The following is a 14,546-nucleotide window of genomic DNA, read 5'->3' on the forward strand; positions in this document are numbered from 1 at the left end:
CGGTATTAAGTACGATCGCCGTTCGTTCGTGGAAGCTTCGAACCGCTGTGCGTTAGTGTGGAGTGACTGGTTAAACTTAACTGAAGAAAACTAATAGCTAAGCCTTTTTTCCAAAGTTTCGCTCTTCCTCGATCAATATCGGGGTTCGAATGCAAGTTTTCATTTTTTGCTCCTCACTGAGTGACTTGTGTCGTCGGTTAGCAATTTAGCCTCCAAAGCTAACGAGAGCTAGTTAGCGAAGGTATGCTAACTACATTTTACTCCCATTAATCTCATCAAACAGAGACTGCAAACGCTGTTATATTGGAACGTTGCTGAGTTTTTTTAGACTGTACTGTTGTAACCAGCAGAGGATATAATGGGGTCGTCAAAGAAACACAAGGAAAAGAGTCGCGACAAGGACACAGAAGAGCGCCGTCGTGAACATAAGAAACATCGCCACAAGGATAGAGATGCTTCGGATCGGGATGGGACTCGGGATAAAGAGAAACGAAAGCGCTCAAGGTCCAGAGAAAGAAGTGGAAGGGAGAGCCGCGGCAAAGGTGAAAAGAGCAGCGGCGAGCCACGAGTGAAAAAGGAGAAAATTGATCTTGGATATGAGGAGAGCAATACAGAAGTGGAACCACAGTCTGCAAGCGGAGATGCGTCTCTCAGCATTGAGGAAACAAACAAACTCAGAGCGAAGCTGGGTCTGAAGCCTCTCGAGTTAAATGAGAACAAGAAGGAGCTCGGGACCAAAGAGGAGCCAATGGTGGCTGCGACCATAAATCCTGTTCTCATCCAAAAGCAGAAAGATATGAGAGAGAAGCTTGCAGCCATGAAAGAAAAACGCATCCTGAATCAGAAATTAGGAAAAGTAAAGACCCTAGCTGAGGAAGACTGGTTAGATGATACAGCTGCTTGGGTGGAGAAAAGCAGAAAGATGGCAAAAGAAAAAGAAATGGCAGAGAAAAGAGCCAAACTTCTGGAGGAGATGGATGAGGAATTTGGTGTGAGCAGTCTGGTAGAGGAGGAGTTTGCACAAAGCAGAAGTGATGCCTACTCATCTCAAGATCTAAAGGGACTCAAAGTGCAGCACAAGGTGGACTCCTTCACCGAGGGTCAGACTGTCATCCTGACCCTACAGGATAAAGGTGTACTCGAGGAGGAAGAAGACGTGCTGGTAAATGTGGGGCTGGTGGACAAGGAAAAAGCAGATAAGAATGTGGAGTTGAAAAAGAAAAAGCCAGATTACAAGCCCTATGAAGAGGAGGAGAGTGTGGATGACATGGTTACCTTTAAGCCCCGCTCTGTACTTTCAAAGTACGATGAGGAAATTGAGGGTGAAAAGAAAAAGAGCTTCCGGTTGAGTACAGGGGGCTTTGCTGACGGGGAACGAGAGCGGGAGCTCCAGGCCATGAGAGAGACTCTACGAAATCAGGCCCAGTCCTTGGAAATGCCTGCTCTCACCATCGCCTCAGAGTATTACACACCTCAGGAAATGGTGGGCTTCAAAAAGACAAAACGGCGTGTGAAGAAGATCAGGAAGAAGGAGAAGCAGACAGCTGCTGATGAACTTCTCCTCGATGACACTCGCAGCTCAGATTTTGGCTCCAGGACACGTGGTCGTGGCCGCAAACAGTTGGATGACAATGAGGAAGAAGTTAAGGAGGAGGAGAGCAGTCTGCCACATGATACCCCGCAGATGTCTGATGACATCAGGACGGCTGAAATGGACATAAGTGATGAAGAAGACTTCACACTTCCTGAGTCAGCTGTAATTGAGGAGGATGAGGCAGAGCAGGAGCTGCAGAAACAACTGGAGAAACAGAGGAAGCTGAAACAAAAGCAGCTTCTAAAAGATTCTGGGGAGAAAGTGGCAGAACAGATTAAAGTGCTTGGTAATGGTGAGAATGACAACGATCCTGATAGGAGGAACAACATTGTTTTCAACGCCACCTCAGAGTTTTGCAGAACTCTGGGTGATATTCCAACTTATGGACTGTCAGGCAACAGAGAGGACCAAGAAGACATTATGGACTTTGAACAGGAGGAAGAGAAAGATGATGCTGGAGATTCAGACTCTGAAATGGATGAGAACGTTGGATGGAGCACAGTCAACTTGGATGAAGAGCAAAAACAACCTGACTTTTCCACAGCCTCAGCCACCATTTTAGATGAAGAGCCCATCGTCAACTCCGGCCTTGCTGCTGCCTTGCTGTTGTGCAAAAACAAAGGTCTGTTGGACACTCAAATGCAGAAGGTAGCCCGTGTCAAAGCACCAAAGGGCGCCCTGCCCAACGACAACTACTGCATTGAGGACAAGATGGGCTTTGATGACAAGTACAGCCGCAGAGAAGAATACAGAGGCTTCACTCAAGACTTCAAGGAGAAGGATGGGTACAAGCCTGACGTTAAGATTGAATATGTGGATGAGTCTGGGCGGAAACTCACTCCAAAAGAAGCTTTCAGGCAGCTTTCTCATCGATTCCATGGGAAAGGATCTGGAAAGATGAAGACAGAGAGAAGGATGAAAAAGCTGGAGGAAGAGGCACTGCTGAAGAAGATGAGCAGCAGTGATACTCCTCTGGGGACTGTTGCCTTGCTTCAAGAGAAGCAGAAGTCTCAGAAAACACCATATATTGTGCTTAGTGGGAGTGGGAAAAGTATGAATGCAAACACCATCACTAAATGAGTGAATGGAGAAGAGTGGATTATCTTTAATACAAACGTACACATTCATACACAGGATGTTTTAAGTAAAGTAACTGCTATAATGTCATGCCCCAGTACATACAAGTGTCACTGCTGTAGTAAGAATTGTTGAATAAAATGAATACAAATAAGAGAAATGTTTGTTTTTTTTCCTTTTCTGTGTTTGAAATTTTCAAGGTGAAGAGTAAATTTAAAAGGTAACTATTGTCATAAGAATATTTTGATCTGTTCATGTTATATGAGCAGGGTCAATTTGAATGCATCTGTTAAGTTTCTTGACAACTGTTGTCCATTTGTGGAATGGGCTAAGAAATAGTTGAAGTAAAGAACGGGGGGAGCAAAAAAAAAGTGTAAAATGCATTTGAGTTATGATGAGCAGTAAAAGTAGACAGAATTTAATGATAGTAAATAAAATAATGCAAAAATGTAAACACTGAAAATGTTTTGTTGAATTGCACATGGTGTAATACATTTTTGATAATCTAAAAGATTTAAATTTCCTCTTCCATGGTTTCATCCTAACTTAAAGTTATACATCAATACAATAATTGTAAAATTTGAACAGTAGATGATCGAATACAGCCCTATATTATAGATATTCCACTATATAGATACAGTCCAAAAATAGGGTGCAATTTTTATCCAATAGAGGGCAGCCTTGTAATGGTTTGTCAGAAGGCACACGATACTGGTGGGTAATTATTTGCAGGGCGTCTTTCTTGTCTTTCCTCAAATTCATTTAATATTGAATTTTATTAAAATATACGAATTTTCTTTAAATTAGAATTAGAGTAGATATTGCCCAGGTAACTATTAAAACGTTTTAACTGCATTAGATTGTTGTAATACTACCAAAGACATTCTCACCGTCGTTCATGTTGTCAAATATCTAGTAAGGCTCATAGTGTGATAGTGTATTTATAATGATATTGGTTGATATTGTTATTGAGATATTATTATTCTATTATTTTATTTTTTTTATATTATTGTTTATTAGTTTTATTAGTTTACGTATGCCGCCTGTCAGCGGAACTAAAGTCGACGGTTAAGAGGCTGATCGGCCGCTATTTTGTTGCACAACCTGTAGCAAAGTAGTTAGCAAAGCTAACACTAGCGAGCTATCGTCGCTTCATCCAACCATAGACTGTGCTTCCAACACGAAATGCTCAGTTGATGGCTGAAGACTTGAACAGAAAAGGTGGGTGTTAGGAAAATATGATCACATCTCAATGCATAATGTCAGTTAAAACAAAGTAAAGCTGAGAGTGTTTCACTGTTGAAAATGATCGTTCGCATCGTCTACGACGTGTCAGCTTGTTTGACAGCTTCCTGTTGTTTAGCTAGCAGCAAGCTTAATGACGGACGCTGTTTTAAGTAGCTTTGATGTTTGGAATGACATCTTGTTCCTCGATGTATCTCATTATATCCGGGCTGTGTTTACTTGACTGTGGTGTATAACCGGCAGGTTGAGATGACCGTTATCGGTAGAGAGTTTTCTCAATTTGAGAGTTGTAGTTAAGACGCAGTGAATGTTAGCTAAACAGAGCATTAAGAGTCATGTCACCTCCACCATTTATGTTGTTGTTTGCAGATTCCACGTTAAGATCGAAACCAAGCTGAAAACTATTATAGTGACATTATAGAAACATCTCATTGCTAATTCCAGATTCATATTTGACTGCATGCATAGCTGTATCATTAGTAAACATTTGTCAAGTCTGAGCCATCAAGCATTTAATCATATTGAATGCAAGTGTCTGTAGCAACCATCAGACCAGTTGTTGTTCACTCATCCCATGTATGAAATATACACTGAGTAGCAGTGTGTCCAATATGAAATACAAATGTCAATCTTGACTTGGGTTTTTCTTCTTCCTCAGGCTCTAACCTCACCCAGTGAAACTACAGGCTGTTGTGATGTCAGAGCCTAAGCCCCCTACTCCAACCCCTGGAGACACATACAAGGGTTGGCTTTTCAAATGGACCAACTACATAAAAGGTTACCAAAGACGCTGGTTTGTTCTTAGCAATGGACTATTGTCATATTACAGGTAAGTTTAATTTACTTTATATGAATATTCTGGATTTTCCTGGACTCAGCATGGGGCCATGGTGGTACCTGGTGGTGGGGGGCATTAGCATAAGATTGTCAATGACCATGATTATGTGTATTTAAAGTTTGATGTAGGGCTGGGTGATATACAATGAATATGTCAAAATTTTCTCAAGCAGTAACACAATCTATAATATTGATACCAGAGTTTTTTTAATTTTGCTTTTTCAATGCCATTTAAGCTAACAATACACTGTGTATTTAAGAAGCGCTCCTTTCCCCTAAACTAAGCAGCCTCATGAAAATGAAGTTGTTTGACAATATGTGTTAGTTTACAAACCAGCTATTCTGTTTGTCCTCAGGACCCAGGCAGAGATGGGTCACACATGCCGAGGCACCATCAACTTGGCCACAGCCAATATCGCTGTAGAGGACTCGTGCAATTTTGTCATTTCGAATGGTGGCGCGCAGACCTACCACCTGAAGGCCAGCTCAGAAGTAGAGCGCCAGCGGTGGATCACTGCGCTGGAGCTTGCTAAGGCAAAGGCCGTCCATATGCAGGCCGAATCTGGTGAGAGGGAGGAAATACCCTGTTACAGGTTTTAAAGAAGCAGTTTTGCCAGGCGCAAATATTTGCAAAGCAGTTTTTCATGACATTTCGTTGTTTTAGTCATATTATCTTCCCTGTCCACTCCATTAGATGACTCAGGTGACGATTGCCCCGCAGTGCCCCCCACTGCAGGACAGGGTGGAAGCTGCCGTAACTCAGAAGTCCAGTCCACACTACGAACACTGAGCAGCAAGGTGGAGGACCTCACCACCTGTAATGATCTCATTGTCAAGCATGGGTCTGCCCTCCAGAGGTATCAGTTATCTGAGCAGTTTGACGCCTTTAGAGAAAAACAATATTATTCAAGGAAAAGAAGAGTGAATGTCATTTATTTTGTTTGTCTGTTTATTTGTTCTTTAATTTATTCCTTTATTTTACACACACAGGTCTTTGTCAGAACTGGAGGGGATTCGTGTTGGAGGGGACATGGGAGAAAAGATCAGACAAGTTACAGAGAGGGCCACACTGTTCAGAATCACCTCTAATGCCATGATAAATGTAAGTTACCATAGTGTAAATCACGAAGGAACATGCTATACAGCTGTTGACTCTCTCACTGACATGTTGCTTTTGTGTTTGCATGCTCCCCAAGGCTTGTAGAGACTTCCTCTCCCTGGCCCAGAACCACAGTAAGCGCTGGCAGAAGGCCTTACAGACTGAAAGAGACCAGAGGATACGGCTGGAGGAGACTCTAGAGCAGCTGGCTAAACAGCACAACCACTTGGAAAGAGCTTTCAGAGGAGCTACAGTTCTCCCCCCTTCATTCAGCAATCCCGCCTTAGGCAACAAAGGTAAGGGTCTCAACCCCAACTGAACTTTTGTCGTCAGACCCTTACTCACTCCACCATGCCACATATGTGAGGCCAGTTGAGCCTTTCAGTCATTCATCCTTTCACTGTCTTTCTTCACTTTAGGTGGTGTTTCGGGAAAATGTGACGCCAGTGACGAAGATGATGACAATGAGTTCTTTGATGCTATGGAAGACCCAGCAGAGTTTATTACTGTCCCCGCTGACCCCAAGTATCACAGGTTATTAACTGTCTTTCTTTTTCAAATGTCAGTGATTTTTTTTTTTTTTTTTTTTTTTTTTTTTTTTTTTTTTTTAGAATCTCAACTCTTTTTTTGTTATTTTCTCACATTATGTTCTGTGTTGTATTAAAGTTTCTGCTGTGTTGTTTCTCTGTTCTGCAGGAGATCTGGCAGTAATGTTAGTGGGTTCAGCAGTGAGACTGGAATTGACGATCAGTCGGTAAATGTGTGTTAAGTTTGGGTTTTTTTTGTTGTTGTTTTTTTTTTTTTTTTTACAAGCAAGTTCTGATTTGTATTGTATTGTGAACGATGCCAAAGTTAGCTTATCCTTAAGGGTGTTTTTCGTCTCCTTCCTTCAGTTTGATGAACTGTCCTTGGCATCCAATCCAGAGTCTCCCCAGCCATTGGAGCTTGAGCCAGTTAGACAAAGACGAACTCGTATCCCTGACAAACCCAACTATTACCTCAATCTGTGGAGCATCATGAAGAATTGTATTGGAAAGGAGCTCTCAAAGATACCAATGCCTGTAAGAAACCTGTACACTTGTTGGCCTCTGAGTGTTTTTTTTATTTGAGAATAATCAGAAGTAATCCAGCTTCTTCTCTGTGTGGCTTTGCACCTGCTAGGTGAATTTCAATGAGCCCCTCTCGATGCTGCAACGTCTATCAGAAGACCTGGAGTACTACGAGCTGCTGGATAAGGCTGCTAAATGTCAGAGTTCTCTAGAGCAGATGTGTTACGTTGCTGCTTTCACAGTCTCTTCCTACTCCACTACTGTCCACCGCACAGGAAAACCCTTCAATCCTCTGCTGGGAGAAACTTTTGAGCTTGATCGACTCAGAGAGTGCGGCTACCGCTCCCTGTGTGAACAGGTATATTGTAAAAACACAGCTTTTTGCAGCATATAGTTGTTTCGATGCTTTGCTTAGTTCCATGTACAGGATCGTATTCAGGTTTGACCAGATTCCAGTTCTGAAAAATAAACATGCCTGAAGTGTGTTTATACAAAGTATGTTTATTTTCTTGAATAGGTTCCAACAATCACATAATTACGGTGATTATTTCTTTATTTTGCTACCTGTTCTCTCCCGTCACTCTACTCACTTTCTCTCAGGTGAGTCACCATCCACCTGCTGCAGCTCACCATGCTCTCTCTGAAAAGGGTTGGAGCCTCAGACAGGAAATTACACTGGCCAGCAAGTTTAGAGGAAAATACCTCTCTATCATGCCCCTGGGTGAGTCTGCGTGTGCGTGTGCGTGTGCGTGTGCGTGTGCGTGTGCGTGTGCGTGTGCGTGTGTGGTGTAGTGGTGTGTGTGTTGAACTCTTTGTTGGTCAGTGCACACTGTGTCTAATTTCTATGGAGTCTGTCATGTATAAGCTCATAACTTCTGTATGTGGGAGACAAATTAAGAGTGTAACATCGTTCCCTCTCTGTCACCAGGTTCTATCCAATGTATATTTGATAAGAGCAACAATCACTACTCTTGGAAAAAAGTTACTACAACAGTACACAACATTATTGTGGGGAAATTATGGATCGATCAGGTAATTCTAAAGCTGATGAAGTATTGATTAAACTTATGTTAACATCCTTAAACATATGACATGACCACTAATTATTTAAGGAGAAATAAATGACACGGATGTTCTCAAAGACTGTTTTGCTTATCGTTTTACATGGTTTGTCCTTTTAAGTCTTCAATATCAAAATATTTTCCATTCTCTCCTTCCAGTCAGGGGAGATAGATGTGGTGAACCACAGGACAGGAGATCGCTGCCATCTCAAGTTTGCTCCCTACAGTTACTTCTCTAGAGATGTACCAAGAAAGGTTGGGCTGTTCACATGTGTTTTTTTTTCTTCTTTGTGTTGTTTTATGGTAAAGCACTTACTGTATGTAAAACCAGACTTTATAGGGAGATAGATATGCATACAGATCCAGTTTTAGGTGTACCAGCAAATTATACGTTTTTTTTGGGGGGGGGGGGTGTTCATGAGTGGATTGGGCTCTCCGATACCATACAGCTGTTAATTCTATGAACTCCTGTACAACCTTCTGTCAGGTTTATTTGATTATATTCTTCACTGAAAGCTGTGTTTTTCCCACAGGTAACAGGAGTAGTAACAGATAAGGATGGAAAGGCCCATTACGTGCTGTCAGGAACATGGGATGAGAAGATGGAGTTTTCCCGGGTCATGCAGAGCAGTAAAGGCGAGAATGGCACTGAAGGCAAACAGAGGACTGTCTATCAGACCCTCAAAGCCAAAGAAATCTGGAGAAAAAACCCTTTACCGTAAGTTGTCAGTTCATAGAAGATCGGTGAGGGGATGGGCTGATGAGAGCGATGCCAGGTGAGGTGGTTGATCAATCACCTCACCTGGTTACTGCTCTCATCTACTGCAGCTGCGTGCGACCATGCCCATCCCTGCAATTGGTAAGAGTTGAGAAAACTGAACATGCTTTTAGACAAATGGAGCTGGGGAGGTAGGGCTGTAAAGCTGTGTGCCTCTGATCTTTTTATGGTAATGACTTTCCAGAGAGGGAGCAGAGAACATGTACTTCTTCTCCTCACTGGCCTTGACTCTCAATGAAGCTGAAGAGGGAGTGGCACCGACAGACAGCCGAAGACGCCCCGACCAGCGGCTAATGGAGGATGGCCGTTGGGACGAGGCTAACGCGGAGAAACAGAGGCTGGAAGAAAAACAGCGCACGGCCCGTCGAGAAAGGGAGAGGGAAGCTGTTAAAGCAGTCAGCTCACCTGAGGAAGGTAGGGAAAGAAATAAGGTGGCTTGGTTTTTGGAGTTTCTCTATTTGTCCTCTGTTTCTGTCCAATGTTTTCCTGTCCATTCATCTTTTGTCCACTTTGTCTGTCTTGGTATACTTTGCCTGCTTGTCTCTGTCTCAACCCTAAGCTGTCACTGAGGATTCAATCAATGACTCACCCTTGAAAAGCAAGTACTCTTCTCTTAGTCTTTTCCCCCACCTTAGATCTACACTTTATATTGATGCTAGAATCCAAAACACACATACATGTTTCTGTGTGTAGTAAGAAGGTGCTAAATGTCTTCTACATCATCTTGATAACAGCTCATTCACATTTTACTGTCCCTTCATCCATTTCTGTTCCATTTAGCTGATGCACAGGAGACTGGCACAGAAGCAAGTGAGGTTTCTGATGAAAGCAAGTATCACTTCACAGTTAAACAACGTGTACTTTTTAAAGGTGCTTTGAGTGGCAGTTTAACAAAAGCAGTGAGTAAGAAATGACCTTAGCATATCCACAGGAGGCTGGTGGGCTTGTTTCTCTATTCTAATGACTTTACAGTTACTGAAACTAGTGCTAGATATTTGTGGAGAAACAACCTGCTTTTTGCCACATGCTGTTTGGCAAAAGACTAATTTCCTCACTAAGCATTTTCAACTGTCGGAGCTATATATGATAAGTTGACAGAGGTCATAGGTGATGTAATGCCCATTTTACAACACCAAATTTGTGTACTGTGTGTACTTTGAAACATTAGTATAATACCCTGAAACAAATGAGACCAGCACTGAGTACGTTTTGCGCTTACATAAGCTTCTGTATTGCATTTTCCTAGTCAAATAAATAAATAGGGAACTGCCTATTACTTATATGGCAAAATACATTGTTTGCCAAATGGGAGGAGGCCTAGTCAGTGTAAACAGAAGTTGAAAAAAAGATTCTCTTTAGTAGCGCAAAGCAAAGGCATTCATGGGGAAATGAGAGAAACATTATTACTAATGTCACACTTGCATGTGTTGAAGGTCAGAAATTGTCTCAACTATGGTCTGTTTTGTTAATGATGAGTGAACTGAACCGCCCCAGTTATTTTGACAAGTCTATAGTGCTTAAGGTGCCACAAACAGCACTTTTAAAATGTACACAAACAAGAAATTGGTTTGGATTTTGGTCGCTGAGTTGTGGATTTACATTTATTTTTTTTTGTGCTGCTGTTGCTCAGCTGACACAGAGGACTCTACCCCTCATACACCTGTTGCATGCAAGTAGCACCTTTACATTTTCACTCACTGTTCTTCTTTGTATCAGTCATTTTCAGATGATACCCATTCTTTTATTTCTTAACTCCCAGACATTCATCCTTGGTTCTTCTTTTTCAGCCCCTTATGGACCATCACTCTTCCCTTATTTAAGCAAGTATTCTGGTCATGATATAATATATACAGTGCAATTATTTCAAATTTTCTAGTAATTTAATAGAATTCAGATTTAAAAAAAAAAAAAAAAAAAAAAAAAAACTTGTTCATCCATCATTTCCTCTTTACATCCTTTGCAACTTGCTCTGTCTTAGTGGAAGGCAAGGAAGGTCCTTATGGAGCTCCAGTCAAAAGCAAGTAACATCAGTCATGCCCTCTATCCCTCCATGTCTCCTTTTTTATTATCGTTTTGTCAATTAGTGTATTATTGGTCCTTTGGTGCTTATTGGAGAATAGCTTAGCTAATCGTAGAATTTGCAGGATAAACCTAGCAGTGAAATACTCTAGTATTTACTGTAGTATATTTTGGTGAGTAGTATTTTGTGAGTCATTGATCAGTATACTTTGGTCCTGGGCATTGGTGCATTAGCTGTGAGCCTTGTTCTCTCCACATGATAGAGAAAGTAATTGGTGTTTTCATCAAGTGAAAATCAATATTTCTCCTCCCGCGTTTGGTTTGTATAAGGTGCATCTGAAGACCAAGCAATCTGTACAATGTAATACATTTTTCTCTATTTCTTAGTCAACCGTCTGAGAGCATATCAGCTTAATTTTAGCATGATATATTGTCACGGCTCACCTAACCCTCACCATAGGTCTCTCTAAAGCTTCTTCTCAGTGAAGGATTTTCTTTCTTTTCCTCCAGGCACCCATCCAGACAACTACCAAGCACTGTGGTTTGAGAAGATAGATGACCCTGCATCTGGAGAGACCTTGCATGTCTACAAGGGGGGTTACTGGGAGGCGAAGGATCAAGGCAGCTGGGACATGTGCCCCGACATCTTCTGATCACAGCTGAATCAGCTTGTTTCCCTCCATGGTGTACAAATGAGAAGATGGTAAGAGGTGAACTACCTTCCATCAGCTGAAGTGGGGAAATCAAGCCTGATATCAACCTATCTTCAATATCCGTAGCTTCAACTGATCACATAACCCCACCCCCCACCCCCCTTCAGCTCCCCTATTCCAGCAGAGATTTGCTCAGGATCGAGGGCATGTGGATTCCACGCTCAATGTAGATACAGTGACATTATGCATTGTAGTAACATTGCATCTGGTTAGTGTTCAGAAACCCCTATCACTGCCTCTCAAACACTTCCAGAGAACACTTGGTCTGCTGCTTGTTTTCAGTCCGGGGGCCTGTGGTACAGCCTTTGAGTTGCATTTAGCAACAGGTGATTCTGGTCGTTTTGTGGAAGCACTAATTCATCCACATGACGTCTTACTATATATAAGGTTTGCTTAGACAGAGCAAGCCACTACCTGACAAGAAATTTATGTGTTAGTTGTGCATTGCTTATTATTTTGCACTGCATTTATTGCAGCTTTCCCAACAGCACCACAAATTGAATCTTACCCAAAGTTTTCAATAGTTCACACAGTAAATATTTACTACACCAGTTTGAGACCACCTCAAATGCATAGATGGAAACAAAAGTGAGCTATGTAAAACAATTATATTTATTATTTCAACAATTACTCTAAATAATTACAGATACAGAGTTAGCCTTTGAATTTATGGTGAATTGTGGTGCTACTTTATTCACTGAGAGTGAAACATAAGTCTAGAGGTATACTATATCAACATATTAGCCTTTTTTTCATTTTTGCACTCAACTAGACTCAAAATGTGTGTAGGTTCTTTTCCCCCTGATAACTCATACATGGCAGTGATGAAGAGAGGTGAAAGCAGCTCCTTATGATTATGCCACTCCTCTTATTGTGATTTGGCCTGATAAAGTCTGGTTTGGTTATCTTAAGAATCCCTAATTGTGAGTCTTAAATGTCTGCATACTTCATCCCATATAGGAGTCTTTTTTTTACTTTTTTTCACTCTTGAAGAACAACATTACCATTTTCTGTTCTTTTTTCTTTTTTCTTTTTGAGGAAGAATAATGGCTTTTCTGTATGTAGCACATTGGTTTTATTATTTCACGTTAGCATATTGAATTCCACATAAACTGAAGTAGTGGTACCAAACAAATCTGTATTGGTCCCATGAAAATATGAAATATGACAAATATGAAAACCCTGTCATTTTGTGTTTCTTTTAACAAATCAGTTGTTGACCATCTCATTGAAAGCAAGAGCGTGGTCATATTGTCTGAAAAAGTGTATTAGATTGACTCGTATCTATATGTTTAAGATAAAGTCTGTTAGGACATGTGCACTACATGAATTTCAGTCTTGTATTTTCATACCTAAAGTTTGTGCTCTTGCTATTACTGGGATCAACCATTTCAATTCTGCTCCCAAAGTAGATGAAGATGTTGAGGCTCACAATTATAACAGTTGTGATTTAAATACAGAGCAGCAGGGCCGTGCTCCAAGCTGGATTGCTACTGGCTTGGTGATTAGTGAAGTGTTTTTGTCTTCCTGATTTCCTTCAAACTTATTCACCATAGCTTTAATCTTGAACTAGGATATTTTAGTCTTTGTGTGTTTTGACTGTAGATTTTTAACAGACAGCAATAAGAGTGCCTCAGTGCATATACACGTGGCACTGAATGAAATATGAGGACAGTGTGAAGCAAGAATGCTAAAACTGCAAAAAACTCAATTCTGTCTTTGTATTCGTCTGTATTGTTTGTCGCTTGAGTGGAAGGACTGTATGGTTGATCTAATCTAAATTTCATTTTATATTCAAGTGTACTTAAAGGAGGACACTTAAAATGAAGATCACAAAACATAATGTTGCAAATATTTCTGTGTAAATATATTAAATAGTAATTGTGATATTAACTGGTTATGTTGATAGAGAATCAAAAGGCAGTGATGCACTTTTAATATTTTTTCTTTGTCATTTTTATTTACTCAGATCTGGATACATTTTCACTGTCTGAGCTCAGAGTACCAAGTTACCATATGTCACCGTTTTCCACCTAAGATAGCTTTATATTTTAAATTATATTAATTTGTTTTTGACCTAAACTATTTCTTCCTACTTTCAACTTTTGCTTTATACATCATTTAAATAGATATCTTGATACTACAGTACATCTCTTTAATTACAGAATCAGTCTAAAAATTTCTTTCTGTTCTGTCTTTTTTAATACAATATAATATTGATTTTTAACCATTGGTCCTTATTATGTAGCCTGATCGTTACATCCATTTTTAACTTTTTTTCTTAAGTTTCTACCTTTTATCATTCTATTCCATTGTTTCTTGCTCCGATTTTGTTTTCCCTGCACAAAAAGACTGAAGGTGTTATTGCACTTTAGTACAGTACATCAGTGATTTCATTTTCTCTACTTGATTTGACTGATAAAGACTCAACTTTAATGTCTGCTACTGAAGACTTTGTCACTTTGTGAGTTTGTTTTGAAAACATTTCCGAAACCATGTTCAGTAATTGCAAACAAATGTACATAAGTGAAAATATACATTTGTATTGACTTGCAGTCTGAGCACACGTTTCACCTTTTCTGTCCATTAATTCAGATTTTTAGCAGGATTGTGTTAGAGGTTGACAATATTAAAGTGTATGGAGATGAAGTGCATATCTTTGGTTGCATTAATTTTTCAACAATGTATCACAAAACAGTTAATGCTAGTTAAGATTTATAAAGCAAACTTTTACTTTTTATTTAAACCTGCTCTAATAAGTGTATGGGTAGGTTTTACCACATTGAATACAACTTACCTTACTATCAAACTGACACATAGTCTTTGATAATACTGACACAAAAACAATGTTAAATAAAAAGAATATACTGTATGTCTGATCTCGAATTAGAAATGTGGATTTTCACCTGTGTAGTTATGGCATAGTGCTCAGCATTTCTTCTCCTGCATCAATTCAAAATTTCCTTGGGGTAATCAGTGTCTCAAACAATAATTTTGCCTGCTCACTTGACAATGTTCAATCACAAATATGAGCCATGTTTTTCAGGGGCTCCATAGAATTTAATTTTTTATTA

At 40.2% G+C, this 14,546-nt stretch overlaps 2 protein-coding genes across 7 annotated transcripts; both read left to right on the forward strand.

The window, feature by feature from the left end:
* Positions 1–22: 22 nt before the first annotated feature.
* sart1 (SART1, U4/U6.U5 tri-snRNP-associated protein 1) lies at positions 23–2,831 on the forward strand. The gene has a single exon (XM_022738345.1). It carries the CDS (start codon positions 359–361, stop codon positions 2,672–2,674), a length of 2,316 nt encoding a protein of 771 aa, XP_022594066.1. The 5' UTR covers positions 23–358; the 3' UTR covers positions 2,675–2,831.
* Positions 2,832–3,789: 958 nt separating this feature from the next.
* On the forward strand, positions 3,790–14,121 carry LOC111216619 (oxysterol-binding protein 1-like). Of its 6 annotated transcripts, none has more exons than XM_022738199.1 (21): positions 3,790–3,892; positions 4,575–4,745; positions 5,110–5,318; positions 5,448–5,610; positions 5,744–5,855; positions 5,950–6,148; positions 6,272–6,386; positions 6,549–6,612; positions 6,746–6,913; positions 7,014–7,259; positions 7,502–7,622; positions 7,830–7,933; positions 8,122–8,217; positions 8,496–8,680; positions 8,925–9,154; positions 9,300–9,338; positions 9,521–9,568; positions 10,371–10,409; positions 10,528–10,560; positions 10,719–10,757; positions 11,270–14,121. In XM_022738199.1, exons 2-21 carry the CDS (start codon positions 4,612–4,614, stop codon positions 11,410–11,412), a joined length of 2,487 nt encoding a protein of 828 aa, XP_022593920.1. In that variant the 5' UTR covers positions 3,790–3,892; positions 4,575–4,611; the 3' UTR covers positions 11,413–14,121. The 6 variants fall into 6 exon arrangements, with proteins under 6 accessions (XP_022593920.1, XP_022593923.1, XP_022593924.1 ...); XM_022738202.1 differs by having other exon boundaries at positions 6,549–6,606; XM_022738201.1 differs by lacking the exon at positions 3,790–3,892 and adding an exon at positions 4,053–4,178.
* The last annotated feature ends 425 nt before the right edge of the window (positions 14,122–14,546 follow it).

This window comes from Seriola dumerili, unplaced genomic scaffold, assembly GCF_002260705.1.
Source record: "Seriola dumerili isolate Sdu_G_001 unplaced genomic scaffold, Sdu_1.0 BDQW01000035.1, whole genome shotgun sequence".
In the NCBI taxonomy this organism is placed as follows: Eukaryota; Metazoa; Chordata; class Actinopteri; order Carangiformes; family Carangidae; genus Seriola; species Seriola dumerili.

What these genes read in the sequence shown, in the direction of transcription:
- LOC111216619 (XM_022738199.1), top strand. Translation starts at nt 4,612, where the DNA reads ATGTCAGAGCCTAAGCCCCCTACTCCAACCCCTGGAGACACATACAAG. An exon ending in TCCCGCCTTAGGCAACAAAG is followed by an intron (nt 6,149 to 6,271) that starts GTAAGGGTCTCA and finishes TCTTCACTTTAG; the next exon opens with GTGGTGTTTCGGGAAAATGT. An exon ending in ACCGCTCCCTGTGTGAACAG is followed by an intron (nt 7,260 to 7,501) that starts GTATATTGTAAA and finishes ACTTTCTCTCAG; the next exon opens with GTGAGTCACCATCCACCTGC.
- sart1 (XM_022738345.1), top strand. Translation starts at nt 359, where the DNA reads ATGGGGTCGTCAAAGAAACACAAGGAAAAGAGTCGCGACAAGGACACA.